At 35.7% G+C, this 21,019-nt stretch overlaps 1 protein-coding gene across 1 annotated transcript; it reads left to right on the forward strand.

Moving 5' to 3' along the window:
- Positions 1-2,818: 2,818 nt before the first annotated feature.
- On the forward strand, positions 2,819-6,209 carry LOC133824000 (vacuolar-processing enzyme alpha-isozyme-like). Its single transcript, XM_062256861.1, has 9 exons — positions 2,819-3,070; positions 3,434-3,598; positions 3,684-3,840; positions 4,245-4,330; positions 4,468-4,667; positions 4,946-4,994; positions 5,445-5,654; positions 5,775-5,981; positions 6,075-6,209. The coding sequence occupies exons 1-9, from the start codon at positions 2,819-2,821 to the stop codon at positions 6,207-6,209; spliced, it is 1,461 nt and encodes a 486-aa protein (XP_062112845.1).
- Positions 6,210-21,019: the final 14,810 nt, after the last annotated feature.

Genomic DNA, 21,019 nt, shown 5'->3' on the forward strand with positions numbered 1-21,019 from the left:
GGTAGAGGTTGGAGGAGAGGTGGACAACGAGAGAGTTAAGTCAAAACCTTTTGGGTCGATTACTTCTTTTGATTGGGCAATTCTATGCAATTTTTGGGCTTCTGATTTTCAGCAGGTATGCCGTAGATTTTACATTAATGTTTAATTATAAAATTACAATCTAGATTAATGAGTACTATTTTTTGTTTGAAGTGTATATCGAAGAGAAATAAAGAAGCTCGAGCAAAAATGACCATACCAGGAGGACACGGTTCCAAATCCATCGTTGCCCATATTTATAATTACGTAAATTATAATAATCTATATCCTTACATTTACGAAAATATTATAAAGGTAACAATGTTTAAATAATTTGTTATTTTAGATGGACCCGTCTACTGGCGAGCTTCCGAGCATGATCGACACATTCGAGCACCTTCACAAGAAGAATGATAAGTGGATTAGTGATGTAGCGGCGACAAAACATGTAAGTTGCATAACCTTAACTAATTTATGGTCATTTAACTTTAAAAAAGTTTAGTAAATAATTAATAAATATTAATTATTAATTGGTTGGTGTCAATTAGTAATTATTTATTAATTATTAATTAAATTTTTAACAATTAAATCTTTATAATGTATGTGCCAATATTTTTATGATTAATGATTGTGGACTAAGATAAAAAAAGAATGTAACTAATGTTGTCCCCGTATAAGGGAGCTTGTGGGTTAAGTTATTTTGTTTATGAAAATCCATATCTAAATCACAAACATGCAAATATAGTTGATGTATATGTTTAGAGACGTAAATTCCCCACTAATGGAATTAACTGCTCTTACTGTATATATCAACAATATCTTCATGTTTTTTTATTTAGATATGGATTTTCATGACCAAATTAACTTTAGCCCACTTGCTCCCTTATACATGAACAAAATTAATTACATTCTTTTTCAATCACTGGTCTGCAGTCATTAATGATAGGATGTTGGCAGATAGATAATAAAGTTATATTTTATATGTTGTTATATTAAAAATTTATAAGTTAGGTTTTCAAATAATGTTATACTGGAATTCGAGATACGTGCTTTTTATTGTGCAGACTGAGATGACCGAGCGTCAAGCATCGCAGAGTACGACCCCTGTATCATCTGCTGCTTCTTGTGTCGGCGATAATGTCGACGGTCAGTTCCCGCCTGATATGGATATTGTCATGGATGTCCTTAGACCCCGCTCGCGTTATAAGAAAGGGTTTGGGGGGTTGCCTAGGTTGAAGGCAATTGGCACAAAGAGGGCAGTATCTTCGTCAACTTCTCAAATGTCCGGGCAATTGCCACCTGAAGTGGACACCATTTTGCAGCAAACTCAGGACATTATGCTGGAAAATCAGAACCTAAAGAAGTAAACGACTAAACTTGAGAGTCGCCAACGATGTCAAGATGTCCTGCTCAGTGCTTTGTTGAAGCAGGTTGGTGTATTGGCTCCTGGTTTTACTGTCGACTTACTAGAACAGGATCCGGACGAGGACGATAATGCTCACGGGAGCGGGGATGATGAGGAGGGCAGTACACATTTGTAGAATTTATTTATGTAGAATTTAATTTATTAGAGATTTAATTTACTACACTAATTTTATATTTTCATGTTTAGTGGAGACAATAAATATTAATAGTTATAATTTTTTTATTTATAACATTATAATTTTAATTTTATTTCTAATTAAATAATATTACTAAAAATTAAATAATTATTAATATATTAAAATCGAAATTTATTAATTAATATTAATATATTAAAAATAAAATTAGTAATATTATCAAAAAATTTATTTAAAAATATTTTTATCTGCGCAAAATTACGTCGGCAAAAGTCTCAACCTTTACCGGCGCAAAAATGCGTCACTACATATATTCACATTTCCCGGCTCTAAAACGCGCCACTAAAAGACACATCGTTTGCCGGCGCATTTTTGCGCCGCTAAAAGTGTTTTCCACAATAACGCGACAACTTTTTTTCTCAGCACATTCTTATTTTTACTGGCGCATTTTTTCGTCACCAAAAGATACAATTTTCGGCACATTACGTTTTGCATCGGCAAAAGTGCCATTATCGACCGGGGTACGTCGTAGCTTTTTGCAGTAAAACCCATTGCGCCGGTAAAAGTAAAGTTTTTTGTAGTGATATGTTATAGGAGATAAAGACAAATTGAAAAAAAAAAAAAAAAAGCTACAGCTAGATAGCTTTGTTCGGCAACATAGGATTTTATGGCACACATATATGACTAAATGTGTCTTTATAAATAATACAAATCGATATGATATGATATGATGAATGGTGATTTATATAATATATATTGACATTGTATATAGTGCATGCCAAGCTGTTACTTGCCATATATACATCTGTACCTATATTTAAAGAATCATTTCTCGATTTTGATTCGTCAAATTTTTGGTTTTTCCTGATCCTAAAAGTAGCTTTTAACTCGGCAAGTTTGGATAATATATAATGGTAATTAAATTTATCTTTTTACTCTCCATCATTAATTTATCCTAAGTTCATATTTCTAATATTAATTTAAGATGAAAGACATGACAAACAAGGCCAAATAACCAATGTTAATTGTTTGAGATATTTCCTTGAAGCCCTTGAGATTGTAAATTATATATTATTAACAGCATTCCAAATAAAAGGCATAGTTATATCAGCCGATTTATATATCTACATGAACAATAAAAGTTGAAAAAATATATAAAATATTTTATTATGATTGCCTCCATAAATGTATATATGTATATATATAGCCGATGGTCAGTAATTCTCTTAATAATTAGCACAATGGCTAGTAAGTATAGTATTAGCAGTGGTGGAAAACGACATCGTTCGGTTCTTTTTGCTATTCTTATTATAAGTTGTTTGTTCCTAAATAGTATTATTATTAGTGCTGATGCATCAAAACAAACATTATTCCGAAAGTTCATTAATTCTGGTGATGACCCAAAATCGACTTTCTCTAACCCATCAAACAGTGGGACCAGATGGGCAGTTTTGGTTGCTGGCTCTTCCGGATGGGCTAACTATAGGCATCAGGTACCTACCTACTACAAATATATTTATTAATTAATCATTTTAACTACAATTTATTGATTGTGAATTAGTATAATTAATTAAGTTTCTTCTTTCTGTACCAATTTTACTATTAATAATAAAAAATTTCAGTGAAAAGTCAATAATTAATATGGGGTACCATGTTTTTGAAAATAAGGGATAATTAATGATTAGTACCCATCTAATCAACTGAAATGGGACCTATATATGTCTTTGAAGAATCTACACACAATGATATTAAGATATATTCATTGAAATTTTTATTAAATTATTATATGAAAAATATTATAAGGTCATAAATATTATTAATAATTGTTATATATATATATATATTTATGGGTGCAGGCGAATGTATGCCATGCATATCAAATATTGAAAAAAGCTGGATTAAAGGATGAAAACATAATAGTTTTCATGTATGATGATATTGCCTTCAACCCCAACAATCCCAAGCCTGGAGTCATCGTTAACAGGCCCAATGGTCCAGATGTCTACCATGGAGTTCCCAAGGTTTCTAATTTCATTATTAATAATTTATATATATATGTTTATTTAATTATGAAATAGTCTTAATTAAAACTATATAATTTTACAGGATTATACAGGGGATAATGCGACTGCAGAAAATCTTTATGCTGTTATTCTTGGAAACAAAACAGCTGTAAGTGGAGGTAGTGGCAAGGTTGTAAATAGCGGACCAGATGACTATATTTTCATCTATTACACCGATCATGGTGGTCCTGGTGTTGTTGGTTAGTAATTTATAATATATATATATATATGTACATATTATTTATTGTGTTTCAGTCTATAATTACCTAATTTAATTTAAAAAAAGAAAAATAAATATACTACTTTGAAATGCAGTGGTGTTCAGAAGAAGTTAGAATTTCTTTGTTCGTGTCTGTCAAATATGGTTCTTGATGGGCACCAATTAATTAGTAATAATTTCTTGCAAAAGTTAACTCTTATATGATTAAACTCACCAGCTAAAGCTATATTATAAATATAGTGTACAACATACTATAGATATAATAGGAATCCATATATAATATATATTAATGTTAATTTACCAAATAAGATGTATAAATAAATTTAGTATATATTATCATTAATAATTAATATTAAATATATGTTAATTTTGTAAATAACCCAGAGATGACAGCTGGTGATCAAATTTATGCTAATGAGCTGGTGAACGTACTAAACAAGAAACATGCTGCAAATGCTTATAAAAGCATGGTACGTACGTAATTAATTAAACTTTATATATATTATGGCCGGGGCTAGGCTTATATATATATATATATATTTTTAATTAAGTTAATTAATAATATGGTTTAATTAATTAATTAAATGCACATATATATATTATATAGGTATTTTACCTTGAAGCATGTGATTCTGGGAGTATGTTTGAGGGTCTTCTTGCAAAAAACATAAGTATATATGCAACAACATCAACATATCCAAATGAGCTTGGTTGGGCAACATATTGTCCAGGCCAACCTAATTCTACTTCTACTGGCTATGATGTTTGTTTGGGTGACGTCTTTAGTGTTTCTTGGATGGAAGATTGGTACGTACCTACATTTTACATTTTACATTTACATACGTATATATATATATTAATCACTTAATTAATTTTATGATAATCTGTCTATATGTAGATAAGTATTATTAATTCATGCAATGAAAGGCAACATTTAATTACATGTTTTTTTTTTCATAAAAAAAAAGTACTTTACATATATTGTTTAGTTGTAGTTATTAAATTAACTTAGTCTAATATTGTCATTATGTTTATGACTGTAACATAATATAATTTAATTTCAATTTGAATGTTTCTGAAAACAGTGACAAGGAGGATTTACGTAAAGAAACTTTGGAGCAGCAATATGAAGTGGTATAATATAAAGTCTTGATCTGAATTATTTTACTTATTAAAAAATGTTTTTTTTTCTTTTGGAAATTTCTTAATAATTGTTACAGCTGGTAAAAAAAAAAATACATTATTCATATTTATATATATGTAGGGGAGGATATTGTGTAGTCAACTATGCACTGTATAATCATTATATCAAATGCACAAAACAATGTATTAATTGACATTAATTTTATATCAAATGTCCGTACAAAACAATGTATTATCTGACATTAATAATGCGTTATATGGATATAACTATGTATCCAATAGAATTGTTTTATCAATTACATAACTATGTTCACAAGTAATATTATCTGTGTCTGTTGACATAATGATTATAGTGTTTAGTTAGTTAACTACACAATATTATCCTTATAATTACCTACAAAATTTGATTTTTCTTACATTTGGTAAATTACGAGAGTGTAGGTTCGAAAGAGAACGGCGGACAATAGCAGTGGGAGTGGCGAAACATCGCATGTGATGCAGTTTGGTGATACGAGTTTGAGCAATCAATTTCTGTCTACTTACATGGGTGACAACCCTACAACCCTTTCTACATCTTCATCATCATCACCATCATCAATCCCAGTTCTCGTTTCACAACGTGATGCCGATCTACTTCATTTTAGGCATAAGGTAATAATTAAATTTCTAATAATTATTAGGTGGAAAGAAATGAGAGTAAAATAAGATATTTTAAGTTAACATTATATATATACATATAAATGTCACATTTTGTTTTTGTTATTATTGTAGTTCCTTAAGGCTCCTACGGGGTCTAAAGAAAAAGTGGAGGCTCGAGAGCATCTATTAGCTTTGATTTCTCAAAGGAAACAAGTTGATCTTAACATGAATCGCTTAGGGAGGCTTGTACTTGGAAATAATGAAAATGGAAAAGTGTTGAACAATGTTAGGCCTCTGGGCCAACCTCTTGTAGACGATTGGGATTGTCTTAAGAAGCTTGTAAGTTTTCAACCCCTTTTCCTAAATATATGTATATATATATATATTTATTAGAACTACAATTATTCATTAAATTTGTTAATTAATTTGCAGGTGAAGACTTATGAAAGATACTGTGGATCTTTATCAACATATGGTATTAAATACACGCGACATTTTGCCAACATGTGCAATGTTGGGGTTGATCATTTCCAATTTTCTGTGGCTGCACTTCATGCCTGTTCTTAAGCAAATATATTAAATAAAATAAGTTACCTCATGCATGTGCATGCGGGGATTTACTGGTATTATAATTATACTTGAAATATAATATATACTTTTGCATACAAACTTATAGCATTTATGATATTTCAAGTTATACAGCAAGCGACGCATCGCCTGTTAGGGTTTCTGGAAACCCTACCTTTCTGGCGATGTCTCGCCTCTTGGGTGGCGACGTATCGCCACCATATTTGACTTTGGATACTTCCAAAGGTCTCAAAATTGCTCTAAATGCCACCAAACTTTTTTGGGAACCCTTAGATATTCTCGTGTATCACTTTGAACCCAAATTTGCATTTTATAAGTGCCTACAATTGAAGCTCAAATTCACATCTTCATTATGTGAATTCTACTAAGTGTTTATACCTTGCTTGTATTTTAACACTTATCATTTGTATTTAATCAATCATAACAATTCCAATCATGTTTGCATGGGACCAGGAAAAATAACTATATAATTAGATTTAACACATAATTCACATTTTTCATGCTCAACATTGTCACAATCAATTAATCAACATTTGACAGCCATTTTAATTGTGTTAAATCCTATATGTGCAAGTATAACATGCCACAAAGTAATAAAATTTGAGTCAAGCATATTACAAGAAGAAGAGATTTTATTGTTCACATTGTCAATAGAAGTACAAAGTTTAAACATGCCATCATAGTCATATCCCTTTCCCACAAACACATTGTCTTTAGATAAAATAAGCTTGTCGAAATCTATCACAATCTTGATTCCCGGTTTGCCAAGTAAATTGTCACTCACAAGGTTTCTACTCATTTCCGGTACATACAAAGCATTAGTGAGTAGATACTTCTTGCCAGATGTGAAGAATAAGTCAATGGTTCCCTTTCCTTCAACCTTGGACCTTTTCTCATTGCCCAATTGGATTTCATACCTTCCTTTAAAGATTCAAAGGTCTTGAATATAGTTCTATCATAGGTAACATAAATGGTGGCACAAGTATCAACCACCACCCACTCACCTTTCCATGAATGACATTAACCTCACTTAGTGTTGCCACTAGCTCTTCTTGGGCTGAGTTGACTTTTGCCTCATTGTTATGACTCCTCTTGAACCTACAGTCTCTAGCAAAGTGGCTACTCTTGCCACACACAAAGCAAGGTCCCTTGGAACTTTTGAATTGTCCCTCATTCTTCTTGAGCCACAAGGGTTTTTGACCCACGCCCTTGTTCTTGCCATTTCCCTTGCCCTTGTTAGGAGGATTTGCCACAACATTGGCCTTAGAAGTCTCTCCATTGGACTTCTCTTCATATCTCTAGAGCGAGATTCCTCCTCAATTCTCAAGTGTTTGAGAATTTCCTCCAAATAAATCTCTTCATTTCTATGGAGAATCTTTTTCCTACAGCCTCTGCATGAAGGAGGTAACTTGGCTATAATGGCACACACAAGAAATAGTTCTGACAATACAATTTTAAGAGTAGACAATTTATTCACAATAATTTGCAGCTTATGAATTTGAGGGAGAAGGGGTTTATCATCATAAAATTTAAATTCCATATATTGAGTAATAATGAATTTCTTAGTACATTCTCCCGCTTTGTACTTCTTTTCCAAGGCCCTCCCAAATCTCCTTGGCAGTCTTGGTGTTAATGTAGAGATCATAGAGCCTATCCAAGAGGGCATTGAGGATGTGACCCCTACAAATCAACTCATCTTTCTTCACGCTTTTTCCTTTCTTTGACAACTTCTTATGCATCATCTTCCTTGGGCTCTTCCAAGGCCTTAAGGTCTTTATCCAAGACATAGAAAACTTTCAAAGTAGTGAGCAAGAACCTAATCTTGTCTTGTCAACAAACAAAGTTAGTCCCATCAAATCTATCTAATCTAACAAAGTCTCGAGTTATGATTTTCAATGTCAAAAGAGAGTTAGATTCTTCCATGATATGCTATCTCAGATTATAGAGTATTAGAATGTTGGGAGAGAGTGAGATAATACCACCACAAGAAATAGAATCTACACAAAATTTGGATTGCCAGAGACTTAAAAAAGATTGAGAAAGAACATGCAAACCCAAGTAGAACAATGGTGTTCTTCAACTTTGATGAAGCTTCAAACCCTAGTCAAGATCACCACTTTGAGCAAACCCTTGAGCAAACCAAACACAAAACAAGGCTCATACAAGTTGTAAACGTTGTCCTAATGTTAAGAAAATATGTATTTGTCTCAATGGAAATTGTAAGAAAATTACAACTCTATGCAAAAATATTACAATAGACAAGGATTGATTAAATAAAGTGTTACAACTCTATAACTGAAAATACAAATAAATATAGAGAAAGAAGAAGAAGATGATTGAAATAGAAAATACAACTTTTGACAAAATAAAGATACAAATAAACTTGAGGTAGTAAAAATAAAAATGTAGATGAGATTAAAACTCTAAACAAAGATACAAGTAAATATAACAAGAATGATAAGAAGAAAAACAATAGAAGAAAATAAGAACAAGAACAAAATAATAAGAAACTCTCACTCACACAACCAAAGTGAAGAATGTTGGGGATCACCAACTTGAACAAGGTTTGAAACCTTTGTCCAAAAGCTTATTTCCCCCTAACTCAAGCACTATGGGATCTCTCACAGATTTTAGGAAATGCTTTCTGGAATAATCAAGCCTCAAGGTGTTTCTAGCCAAAGGCTCTAGTGGATAGAAAAGTTGTGTCTTTCAAGTGAGCAATAGGCTCCTATTTATAGAGTTTAGAGACACCCTTTGAATTTCAAATTCTACCAACCCCCATGGATGTTACCAATGATTAATTGGATTATTATGGAATTAAAAATGAGATTTGGGAGTTATTTAGGTTTTTTGAGCCGTTCAACAAAGATTGAAAAAACTGAAAAGATGGTCAGTTTTTGGCCTGTGGCCGCGGCCACTGCTCTCTGTCCCACAGGCTGCGACTGCCAACATTCAGTGGGCGACCACTGACCATTTTCAGCACAAAATTTTGTGTTGTTTTTCCAAACGGTTCTAAACCCTCCCAAATGATTTTGTAACCCCCAAAACACATTATTGTGGTTAAAATCATATCTCTAACAACCATTTCACATATGACTTTATGAAATTCATCTCAATATTGTGTAACACCAAATTTACACAATAAAGGGTAATATTTGGAAGTTACAAATTTGTAACACCAAATATGTTACATATTTGGATATATCTCATATATCTAAATATTGTACCTCTCTATTATATATATGTTACAATATGTGACACTCTTTGTCACATTTATTTAATCTAAAACATTATATTATAAAATAATATAACATTTAATACTTTATTTCCCAGCCACCATTGATGCTTGAGGCCTTCTCTTTAGGAAATGAGGATTGAGATTGAACAAGCCTTAAACTCTCTATGTAAAGAACTTTCTTGGAGAGTTCTTGGAGAAAAACTAGAGATTCTTGGAGCTAGAGAGAGTGATCAAGTCCTTAAACTCACTGTTTTTGACCCTTATATAGAGTAAGCACCGCCATTATGTCTAACCAATAGAATTAGAATTGAAAAACATATCATTTAGAGCATTTACAATATTTCACGTAATACAGCAGGCGACGCGTCGCCTGCATTCAGACAATGCATTGCCTGTTAGGGTTTCTGGAAACTCGAGCTTTCAGATGATGTCTTTCCTCTTGGGTGGCAACGTATCGCCAACCTCTCTGACTTTGGCCACTTCCTAAGGTCCCAAAACTGCTCTAAATGCCACCAATTTTTTTTTTGGGAACCCTTAGATACTCTCATGTATCACTTTAGACCCAAATTTGCATTTTATAAGTGCCTACAATTGAAGCTCAAATTCACATCTTCATTATGTGAATTCTACTAAGTGTTTATACATTGGTTGTATTTTAACACTTATCATTTGTATTTAACCAATGATAAAAAATTCCAGTCATGTCTGCATGGGACCAGGAAAAACAACCATAATTAGCATAAAGGAATTCAATAATCTTTGTTTTAATGCCGGGGTCTAGTCTTGATCTGATTTGGACTTTGTGGTCCAGGAATTTTGGATGGATCTGGACTTCGTCTAACTCCTCCATGTTTAGTTGATCAAGTTGGGTGTCAGTTAGTCCTTCCTGCTGTAATTGCTATGACTGGGCAAGCTTGGCCTTCATGGTAGTCTGGTAGCATGCCTTTTAGTATTTCTATTGGCCTCTGATTTCCTTCATGGTAGACTTCCTTTCATGTATCCAGGGCCGGCCCAATATGACATTATAGACAAAACGAGATTCTATCACCATGAACCTTGTGCATAGGTTGACTCTTTCAGCATAGATAGGTAGCTCGATCTCCCCTACTGTGCTCTTTTGTTCTCCACTGAAGCCAATGAGGACGGTGATCTTTTTTATAATCTTGGACTCGTCTATCCCAATTTCCTTGAAAGCACTCAAAAACAAAATATTGTCTGAACCACCATTATCAATAAGAATCCGTTTAGCAATATAAAGTGCAATAACAAGAGCATTTTGATGTGGGTTGAGGAGTCTAGTTGACTCTGTTATAGAGAAACTGATGGTTTGGGTTGGTGAGTTGTTTGTAGTCTTTTTTGTTCCACTGGACTCCCCATTTGTCCAATTAGTATGCCTGGTATGTCTTTTGCCTGCTGAATGGGTGACTCCGCTTACCTCTAAGCCACGTGTTATCACATTGATGGTCCGCTCATGGGTGGGGGGTCTGGGAAGAGTTAGTTCTCTCTAGTTGTCTGATTTGTTTTCCTAGTTTTTGAAGGTTATCTTGCCTTTTTCTGTTAGGAGGATGGACAGGTGTTCGCGTTTTAACAAGTTTGAAACTTTGAGTTTTAGGGAGATGCATTTGTCTGTCTGATGGCCATGGTCAGCATGGAAGTCTGGCGAGTGAATATTTCATGCACTCATTTATGTCTCTTTTATCTTGATTTGTTGTGCTTACTTCATGTTTTTATGTGGATATGATGTGTTATGTTAAAGTATGCATGAATAAGCTTAATTGATAATTTTGTGGGCAACTTGGAACTTCAAGTCAGACTTTGACCATTATTCCTTTATATTCTGGAAAATATCTTAGAAATAGAAGTTGTATATATTTTTCTTAGCTTTCTATAACTTTTTGAATCGTTACATTTGGAGTTTGTATGAAAGAGTTATGCACGTTTTACTAAGAAGTGTGGAGTTAGAGGGAAAAAATGAAATCAGGCGATGCATCACCACATGCACCAAAAAAGCCAGAATTTTGTATTTTTCACACGATTTTGACAAAAATTCAAATTAAAGTCAGTTAATGATAATTCTAGAGGCTAGGGCACGCCCAAAAGACTTATATTGTAATATCTGCTTCTACTAGTAGGGCTATTATGGTAATCTGGCTTGGGTCAGGGTATTATGATAAATGGTATGATATTATGTGTTTGATTATATGAACTATGTTATGCATGAGTTATGATGTATGTCTATTTTATGTGTTCCGTTAGGCAATCCACACACATTAGTTTCTTTAAGTATTAGGGGCCAAAGTATGATAGAAGTTGAGTTACGGGGGTCAAAGTAGAATTATGGATTTTGTGATAGAAAATGTAATTATGAGAAGTTAAAACTATTAGTTTTGAATGAAATTACAACAAGGGGTTTAAGTAATAATTCAAGAAAAGTTAGAGGTTGAGAATAGTAGTGTAATTTGGGTTTTTACACGATTTAAATCAAATTAAATAATTAATTAATAAAAGAATATGTTTAGAAGTCGTAGGAATTTTCAGACATCTGGGTTGGCGATATACGAAAAGAAGACAGACCAAGAAAATCCTCTATTTCTTGATCTGAGCCTTAAAGCCTAAGGTGTTGGAGAAGATCATCAATCTGAGTTATTGAAGGGCTAGGAGATCTCATAGATGACAAGGATCTAAGTTTCTGTGGATGGAGTTTGGTCTGTAAGTGTTCAAACCTTCTGTTTAAAGTTTTTGTTAGATCTAGGTTTTGAAGTTTTGGGACTATTTTAATTGTTTATGGGATTATGAATGTTTACTTTAGGTTTATGATTGATAATATTTGGATTCCAAGGATTAGAAACATGTTAGGATAGCTGATTTGATGGTTTGGGGTCACAGTTTTGAGATTGGGGTAAATTCCTAGGTTTACAAATCGCATCTGCGATTTCTAGAAAAAAGGTCTAGCGCGATCGCGCCTAGTATAGAGTCCAAGAACTTTACTTAGCTAGCTAGATAGTAGTAGTAATAGTAATAGCTAGTAGTAGTTGTAGTATGTTTATGACTGTGGATTTTGGTTCAAGCTGGGACTTAGTTGGACACTCGTAGCAACAGTTGTAGATTTTACAAGTTTAACCTATAGTTTAAGAATATTAATTATAACCTAAGGTTTGATTAATATGACTGATTATGAAGATGATATTTATTATACTATAAGGTTTAGATAGAACCAATAAGATAATGACACTTGTCATGTGTATGTTTAATGAGAAATTAAGTATTTTTGAGGAATAGTTTATTAAGAGTAATATTTGAAAATCCCAGAATCTGCCAGCAGCTTTGAAATCGTTATTAGACTCAGTCAAAGCTGTTAACTCAATTCAAATTAGGCTAAAAAAGTGTAATTACGTGTATAATATTTCAGCATATGCCGATATATCGCAGCTCTAGGGGGCAATATATCGCCACACAGGGATACGAAAAACACGTAACTTCGCACGACCATTTCGACGAGCCTCGGGAATATGAGCCCAGGCGATATATCGCCTATGGTAGGCGATATATCGGCTCTAGGGCTGCATTTTCAAATGATTTTGAAACCGAGCTCATCTTATTCCATAAATCTCTTGATAAGCCAGAATCTTCTTGACCGAGTCTTCAGCCTCTGCTGAACGATTTTTCAAATGTCTTTCAATTAAAAAGCCATTATTTTATTCAAGATAAATGAAGATCTTTTCATTCTTGAACTCTATAAATAGGACATAGTACCTAGCCATTTCTTCATTCTTCAAGCTGAGTTCAGAGCCTACAAGCTGCTAGGTTTACTTTAGAGTGTTAAACTCTTGGGGTTAGCAATTATAAGCTAACACTTGGGAAGTAAGGTTCATAGTGTGTTTATCGTTATCGAGGTGTAGTTCGGGTATAGCAATTTCAAAGGTATTCCTATTCTTAGTTCCTTTCTGTATTGTTTCATTAGTTCTTATAGTTTTTCTCTACTCAAATCCTAACTCACTATTCTTTATTCTTGATTAGGCATCTAAGTTCTTTGAACTTGAGGTTCTTGCTGGTAAGTATCTTTTCGATGGTGTAGTTCATTCTTTTCATCTCTTTTCTTTAGAATACTCACCTCTCTATTAATAGTTTTTAGGAGTGTTCCAAAATCCCGACCTTGTTCTCATCATCCCGGTATTTCGGTAAGGAAAATAGGATAGCTCCTATATGATATGTGCTATGTTTTTTTATATGTTATGATTATGCTATAGTATGACTTTATGTGTTATGATATATGTATGTTTGGGGCTTATAGTTGTTATATAACAAACCCTAACACTTTTATGTTTTGGGCTTATAGTTATCATATAGCAAACCCCAACACTTTTGTGTTTTTGGGGCTTATAGTTGCTTAGCTAGCAAACCTCTTTGTAGTTTGAGGCTTATAGTTGCTTAGTTAGCAAACCCCAATAGTTACCATGTACATGGGTTAGAATTATGATATATGTGTTATAGTATATGATATATGTTCATAGTTTATGTGTATGATTATGTTTCATGCTTGTAGTAGATTTTCCTTACTGGGCAGTAGGCTCGTTCCTTTATGTTTTATATGTGTAGGAAAATAGTTATGGTGGTGGGAAGGTTCTTAGCGGCTTGGGAATATGTATTGAGGGAGAATGGATTCGGTGGACTGCGTGAATGATTCGAGGATGAAGTTGTTTAAGTCTTTTAATCATGATTTATACGTATTTTTCCACACTTTGTTTTGTAACGAATTTTAAGATTTAAGTCATGTTTTGTTTTATTTTCAAAACAATGGGATCCCATATCCTACTCTGAATTTTATGTTAACCTTTGTTTTACAGTTTTAATAAAGTTATGACTATTTCATATAAGATTAGTATTTATGTATAGTAGTTATTAATGGTCCAAAGTCTAGAATAAGTTGGGTCATTACAGTTGGTATCAAAGCAACGGTTCATTCGCATGAAGTTCTCCTCGATGCACACACTCAAAACTCTGAATCTGACCGCCAAGTAAGTGTTTATGGTTATAGTTATTATGTTTATATGTATAGCAATTGATTTTATCCTTTATGTTTCAGTTAAGAATGAACGGAGCATCAACTTATGAGGATATCCGAACCATTAACGCTTTAAAAAGAATTAGAGAACTGAGAAACACCGTAGGAGTGCTAGAAAGAATCACTCGGAGGCTGCTTTTGTTCCACAGAGAAATAGGTCACCTCCAAGAATCTAAGCAGATCATGATGAGAGCAACGGAGCAATACGTTTTAGTAACTAGACTATTTAGAGATTATCATACTGTAATTGTAGCCTTAGAGGAAATATGGGAAACAATGGATGATGAAGATGAATTGCCAGTAGCAATGAGATATTATTTTCTCTTACTTAGGTTCACTTCAAAAATGGAGTTTCAGTTTACAAATGAGCAAAAGCATAGAATTTTTACGAACTTTCCTCGAGGGCATTTTGAGGCACATGATAATGAGGACTATGAGGAGTTAAATGATGATATGCTAGATGAAGGATCGGATATAGAAGATCCCAATTTTTAGAATAATTAGTTTCATTGTTTGTTTTCTTTTATGGTTGTAAATAGTGAAAAACTTTATTTTCCAAATTAATATCAATGTTATTTTGTTAACATGTATGAGTTTGATTTTCTTTTCAAAATCATAATAAATAATAAATAATGACTAAGTTCGGTGAGGGTGGATACAAATCAATGAACCAAGTTTCTATATTGAGAGTTAGGGGGTCATAGTAGTGGGAACAATTTTACTGATCCCAGCCCTCCCTCAATATGGTTAACTTTAGAACAAAGATGAGTTTCGAGCCTGAGAATTAAGTCATATAGGATGATTAGAAACAGATTTAGAAATAATAAAGATGGCTTGTTTTTCTAAGTATGGAAACTCACTCTAATAATAAAAAAAGACTTATATAATTTTCATAAGAAGTCATAATTAATATATCCGAGTTATGTTTGTTTAGATTAAGTTTTTGCCTTAGAGCCTATTAGGTTAAAAGTTCTGACATGTTTCTCTCAATTGTTAGAACTCTGCTGCGATGTCGCTTCGAAGATCTGCTCGCACCAACGGATATGCCTCCAACACTCCTCCGGTGAACAATGAGGCCCCTCAGGATCGCAGAAGGGGAGTGCGTGCTGCTGCCAGCCACAATGCGCCGTCGCCAGTTGACAACATTGCGGAGATCGCCAGACTACGACAACAAGTCAAGGAACTATTACAGCAACAGCAACAATAGGCTCAGCCCCAGACTCAGCCTCCACCTCCGCCGCAGCCACAGCCGCAGCAAATGGCCTCAGCACCCCAACAAGTTGGTCAATATGGGGGATGGCCAGTGGCGAATTATGCGCCATATCCAGTTTAGCATATGGAGCCAGTTAATGAGCGGTTCCGTAAGCAACACACTCCGAACTTTGAAGGGACTACAAACCCTTTCGTGGCAGAAGAATGGCTAAGAAATGTGGAGCCAATCTTGACACACATGAATCTAGGCAATGCGGATCGCATATCCTGCATTTCGTCTCTGCTCAAGAAGGACACAAGGATATGGTGGGACTTAGTCCAGCAGACGCATGATGTTGCCATTATGACTTGGACCCGATTTGTGGAGCTGTTCCACAAGAAGTATTATAATTCGGTTGTACTCGCTTCAAGAGTAGAGGAGTTCGCTGGCTTGAAGTAAGGAAATTTATCAGTGGCAGAGTATGCTCGGCAGTTCGACCGATTAGCTAAGTTCACACAGGAAATGGTTCCAACTGACTATCTGAGGGTGTCTAAGTTCGTTAGAGGACTTCGACCGAAGATCAAGCTAGGGGTTAAGTTAGCAAACCCAGGAAATACTGCTTATGCCAATGTTCTAGAGACGGCAATAGAAGTAGAAAGGTTGCAGGCTAATGTTAGTAAAGAAGAAGCCAATAAGCCTGAGCCTAGACAACAGAATCAACCTCAGACTAGTCGGAACAACAACCACCATAGCCACAACAACTATCAGTCCAGCAACAACAATAACGGTCAGAAAAGAAGGCATCCTGACAATAAGCAGTCCAACAACGATAAAAGGGCATAGACAAATAATGGAGGTAGTAGGCCGGGTTATGTAGAATACCCACCATGCGCTAAGTGCCAAAGGAAACATCTTGGGGAATGTTGGGCAAACACCAAAGGATGTTACAACTGTGGTCTAGAAGGACACCAAAAGAAAGAATGTCCTCAGCTCAAGACAGAAGGGAAAAAAGGAAGATAAGATGGTTCCTACCAGGGTTTTTGCCTTAACCCAAGGAGAGGCTGATGCTAGCAATAAGGTGGTCACATGTCAGGTTTCTATCATCGATAATATATGTTCTGTATTATTTTATTCGGGAGCCACTCATTCGTATATCTCTCTAGGAATGATAGAAAAACTAGACAAACCTTGTGAAAGATTTAGAACTAGGTTTGTAACCGAGTTGCCTTCGGGCAAAGTAGTTCTATCATCACGGATAGTACGAGGCGTACCGATCAAGATTGAAGACGTAGAACTAGAAGGAGACCTGATAGAACTGGAGATCAAGGACTTCGACGTGATACTAGGCATGGACTAGCTAGCACGGCATGGCGCGACCATCTACTGCAAACGCAAGAAGGTGATGTTCGAGACTCCTTACGGCCAGAGATTATGTTTCATGGGACAAGTTTCAGGACTACGCACACCGTTAATATCATCTCTTAAAGCTCAAAGGATGATAGAAAAAGGATGTCAAGCATTCTTAGCCAGCATCACAGACGTAGTAAAAGAAACACCGCTTAAGGTTGGAGACGTCCGCATTGTACGAGAATTCCCAGAAGTATTTCCCAATGACTTACCAGGGTTGCCGCCGACTCAGGAAATTTACTTCACGATAGAATTAGTACCGGGCACCGAGCCTATCTCCAAGGCACCATATCGGATGGTACCTATCGGATTTGGGTTTTATTAGACCAAGCCATTCGCCAAGGGGAACACCGATTCTATTTGTGAAGAAGAAGGACGGCAGCATGCGAATGTGTATAGACTACCATGAGCTTAATAAGGTAACAATTAAGAATAAGTACCCGCTACCTTGGATTGACGACTTGTTTGATCAACTCCAAGGTGCGACCGTATTTTCAAAGATTGATTTACGGTTCGGGTACCATCAGCTCAAGGTGCGGGGAGAGGATATTCCTAAGACAGCTTTCAAAACTCGTTATGGGCATTACGAGTTCTTAGTTATGTCTTTCGGTCTTACCAATGCTCCAGCCGCGTTTATGGACTTAATGAATAGGGTCTTCAAGGACTACTTGGATAAATTCGTCGTAGTATTCATCGACAACATCTTAGTATAATCCAAGGGTGAAGTCAAGCACGAGGAACACTTGAGGTTAATCCTAACGCGACTAAAGGAGCATCAAATCTACGCCAAGTTCAAGAAATGCGAGTTTTGGATTTCGAAAGTGGCGTTCCTCGGGCACATTATATCCAAGGACGGAGTTGCATTAGACCCATCAAAGGTAGAGGCCGCGAAGGATTGGACAAGACCAAAGAGCGCATCCAAAGTAAGAAGCTTTCTGGGATTAGCAGGTTATTATAGGAGGTTCATAGAGGGCTTTTCTAAGATAGCCACTCTGCTCACCAACCTGACTTGGAAACAGCAAAGATTCAACTGGAATGGTAGATGTGAAGAAAGCTTCCAATTGCTTAAGGACAAGCTGTGCTCATCACCAGTACTCTGTGTACCGACACCCAGCGACAAGTTTGTAGTTTACTGCGATGCGTCGAAGCAAGGGTTGGGTTGTGTGCTGATGCAAGATGACAAGGTGATAGCCTACGCCTCATGACAACTGAAGGAACACGAACAACGCTACCCAACTCACGATATGGAGTTGGCAGCAGTGGTCTTTGCGTTGAAAATCTGGTGCAATTATCTTTACGGAGAACGGTGCGAGATTTATACAGACCACAAAAGTTTAAAGTACTTCTTCACTCAGAAGGAGCTCAATATGAGGCAGCACAAGTGGTTAGAGTTAGTAAAGGATTACGACTGCGAAATCCTATACAACCCGGGAAAGGCAAATGTAGTTGCCGATACGCTAAGTAGGAAGAGTTATGGAAGTTTAGCAGCACTAGCAGGAATAGAAAAGCCGTTGCAGTAGGAGCTGATCAATGCCAGAATAGAAGTAATTGTCGGCAAGCTGGCTAACTTGTCTATCCAGTCAAATCTACTAGAAGATATACAAATTGGGCAAAGGCATGACGACACACTAGTGGCACATATGGATGCAGTCAGAGAAGGCAAGGCCACATATTTCTCAATATCAAGTCAAGGATTATTGAGATATAAGGATCGGGTATGCGTGCCAAATGATGAAAGGATCAAGATGACGATTCTAGAAGAAGCACATAGTACCCCGTACTCAGTTCACCCAGGGTCGACCAAGATGACACACAACATCAAGGCAATGTATTGGTGGCCAGGGATGAAGAAGGACATAGTGGAATTTGTGTCTAAGTGTCTAGTATGCCAGCAAGTGAAAGCAGAACATCAGCGGCCTACAGGCTTATTGCAACCGCTTAGCGTACCAGAATGGAAGTGGGACGATATAGCTATGGATTTCGTGACAGGTTTGCTACGAACAAGTAAGCAACATGATTCAGCTTGGGTAGTAATAGATAGACTAATCAAGTCCGCTCATTTTCTGCCTGTTAAGACTTCATACACAGCGGACCAATATGAAGACATCTATGTCCAAGAGATAGTAAAGTTGCATGGAATCCCCAAGACAATAGTGTCGGATAGAGGATCGGTGTATACATCGAGATTTTGGGGAAGTTTACAACAAGCCATGGGTACTAAGTTAAGTCTTAGTACAACTTTTCATCCTCAGACAGACGGTCAGTCCGAGCGTACGATACATATTTTAGAGGATATGCTACGCGCTTGTGTACTTGATTTCGGAGGATCATGGAATAAGTACTTACCGCTGATAGAGTTCTCCTACAACAATAGCTACCAGTCAATGATCGGGATGGCACCTTATGAGTTACTTTATGGAAGAAGGTGTCGATCACCGCTACACTGGGACGAGGTAGGAGAAAGGCAGCTTCTCGGTCCCGAAGCTGTTAGGAAAGCTCAAGAAGCAGTAGTGTTGATTAGACAGTGTATGCTTGCTGCTTAAAGCCGTTAGAAAAGCTATGCGGATGCCAAGCGACGCAATGTGGAATTCAAAGTTGGAGATCAAGTCTTCTTGAAGATATCTCCTATGAAAGGTGTAAGGCGGTTTGGGAAGAAAGGCAAGCTTAGTCCCCATTTTATAGGTCTTTTTGAGATATTGGACAAAGTGGGAGTAGTTGCGTATAGATTAGCCCTACTGCCAGCCCTAGCAGATAGTCACAATGTGTTCCACATCTCAATGCTACGCAAGTATGTGTCAGACCCATCTCACATCCTCAAGTACGATACGATAGCACTCCAGAAAGACTTGAGTTACGAGGAACAAGCGGTTAGCATCCTAGATAGAGGAGTGAAGCAGTTACGGTCCAAGAATATTCCGATAGTCAAAGTCCTATGGAGTAATAGTTCTGAACAGGAGGCAACGTAGGAGTTGGAGGAGGACTTGCAAGGCCGGTATCCTGAATTATTTGGTAAGTAAATTTCGAGGACGAAATTATTTTTAGTAAGGGAGAATTGTAGAGTCCAAGAACTTTACTTAGCTAGCAAGATAGTAGTAGTAATAGTAATATCTAGTAGTAGTTGTAGTATGTTTATGACTGTGGATTTTGGTTCAAGCCGGGACTTAGTTGGACACTCGTAGCAACACTTGTAGCTTTTATAAGTTTAACCTATAGTTTAAGAATATTAATTATAACCTAAGGTTTGATTAATATGACTGATTATGAAGATGATATTTATTATACTATAAGGTTTAGATAGACCCAATAAGATAATGACACTTGTCATGTGTATGTTTAATGAGAAATTAAGTATTTTTGAGGAATAGTTTATTAAGAGTAATATTTGAAAATCCCAGAGTCTGCCAGCAGCTTTGAAATCGCTATTAGACTCAGTCAAAGCTATTTACTCAATTCAAATTATGCTGAAAAAGTATAATTACGTGTATAATATTTCAGCGTATGCCGATATATCGCAGCTCTAGGGGGCAATATATCGCCACACAGGGATACGAAAAACACGTAACTTCGAATGACCATTTCGACGAGCCTCAAGAATATGAGCCCAGGCGATATATCGGCTCTAGGGCTTCATTTTCAAATGATTTTGAAACCGTGCTCATCTTATTCCATAAACCTCTTGATAAGCCAGAATCTTCTTGACCGAGTCTTCAGCTTCTGCTGAACGATTTTTCAAATATCTTTCAATTAAAAAGCCATTATTTTATTCAAGATAAATGAAGATCTTTTCATTCTTGAACTCTATAAATAGTACATAGTACCCATCCATTTCTTCATTCTTTAAGCTGAGTTCAGAGCCTACAAGCTGCTAGGTTTACTTTAGAGTGTTAAAC

This window comes from Humulus lupulus, chromosome 3, assembly GCF_963169125.1.
Source record: "Humulus lupulus chromosome 3, drHumLupu1.1, whole genome shotgun sequence".
NCBI classification, from domain to species: domain Eukaryota; kingdom Viridiplantae; phylum Streptophyta; class Magnoliopsida; order Rosales; family Cannabaceae; genus Humulus; species Humulus lupulus.

Excerpts from the sequence above, each read along its gene's own strand:
- LOC133824000 (XM_062256861.1), top strand. The coding sequence starts at position 2,819 with ATGGCTAGTAAGTATAGTATTAGCAGTGGTGGAAAACGACATCGTTCG. Across the intron at positions 3,071-3,433 it reads GGGCTAACTATAGGCATCAG|GCGAATGTATGCCATGCATA; the intron begins GTACCTACCTAC and ends TTATGGGTGCAG. Across the intron at positions 5,982-6,074 it reads GGGATTGTCTTAAGAAGCTT|GTGAAGACTTATGAAAGATA; the intron begins GTAAGTTTTCAA and ends ATTAATTTGCAG.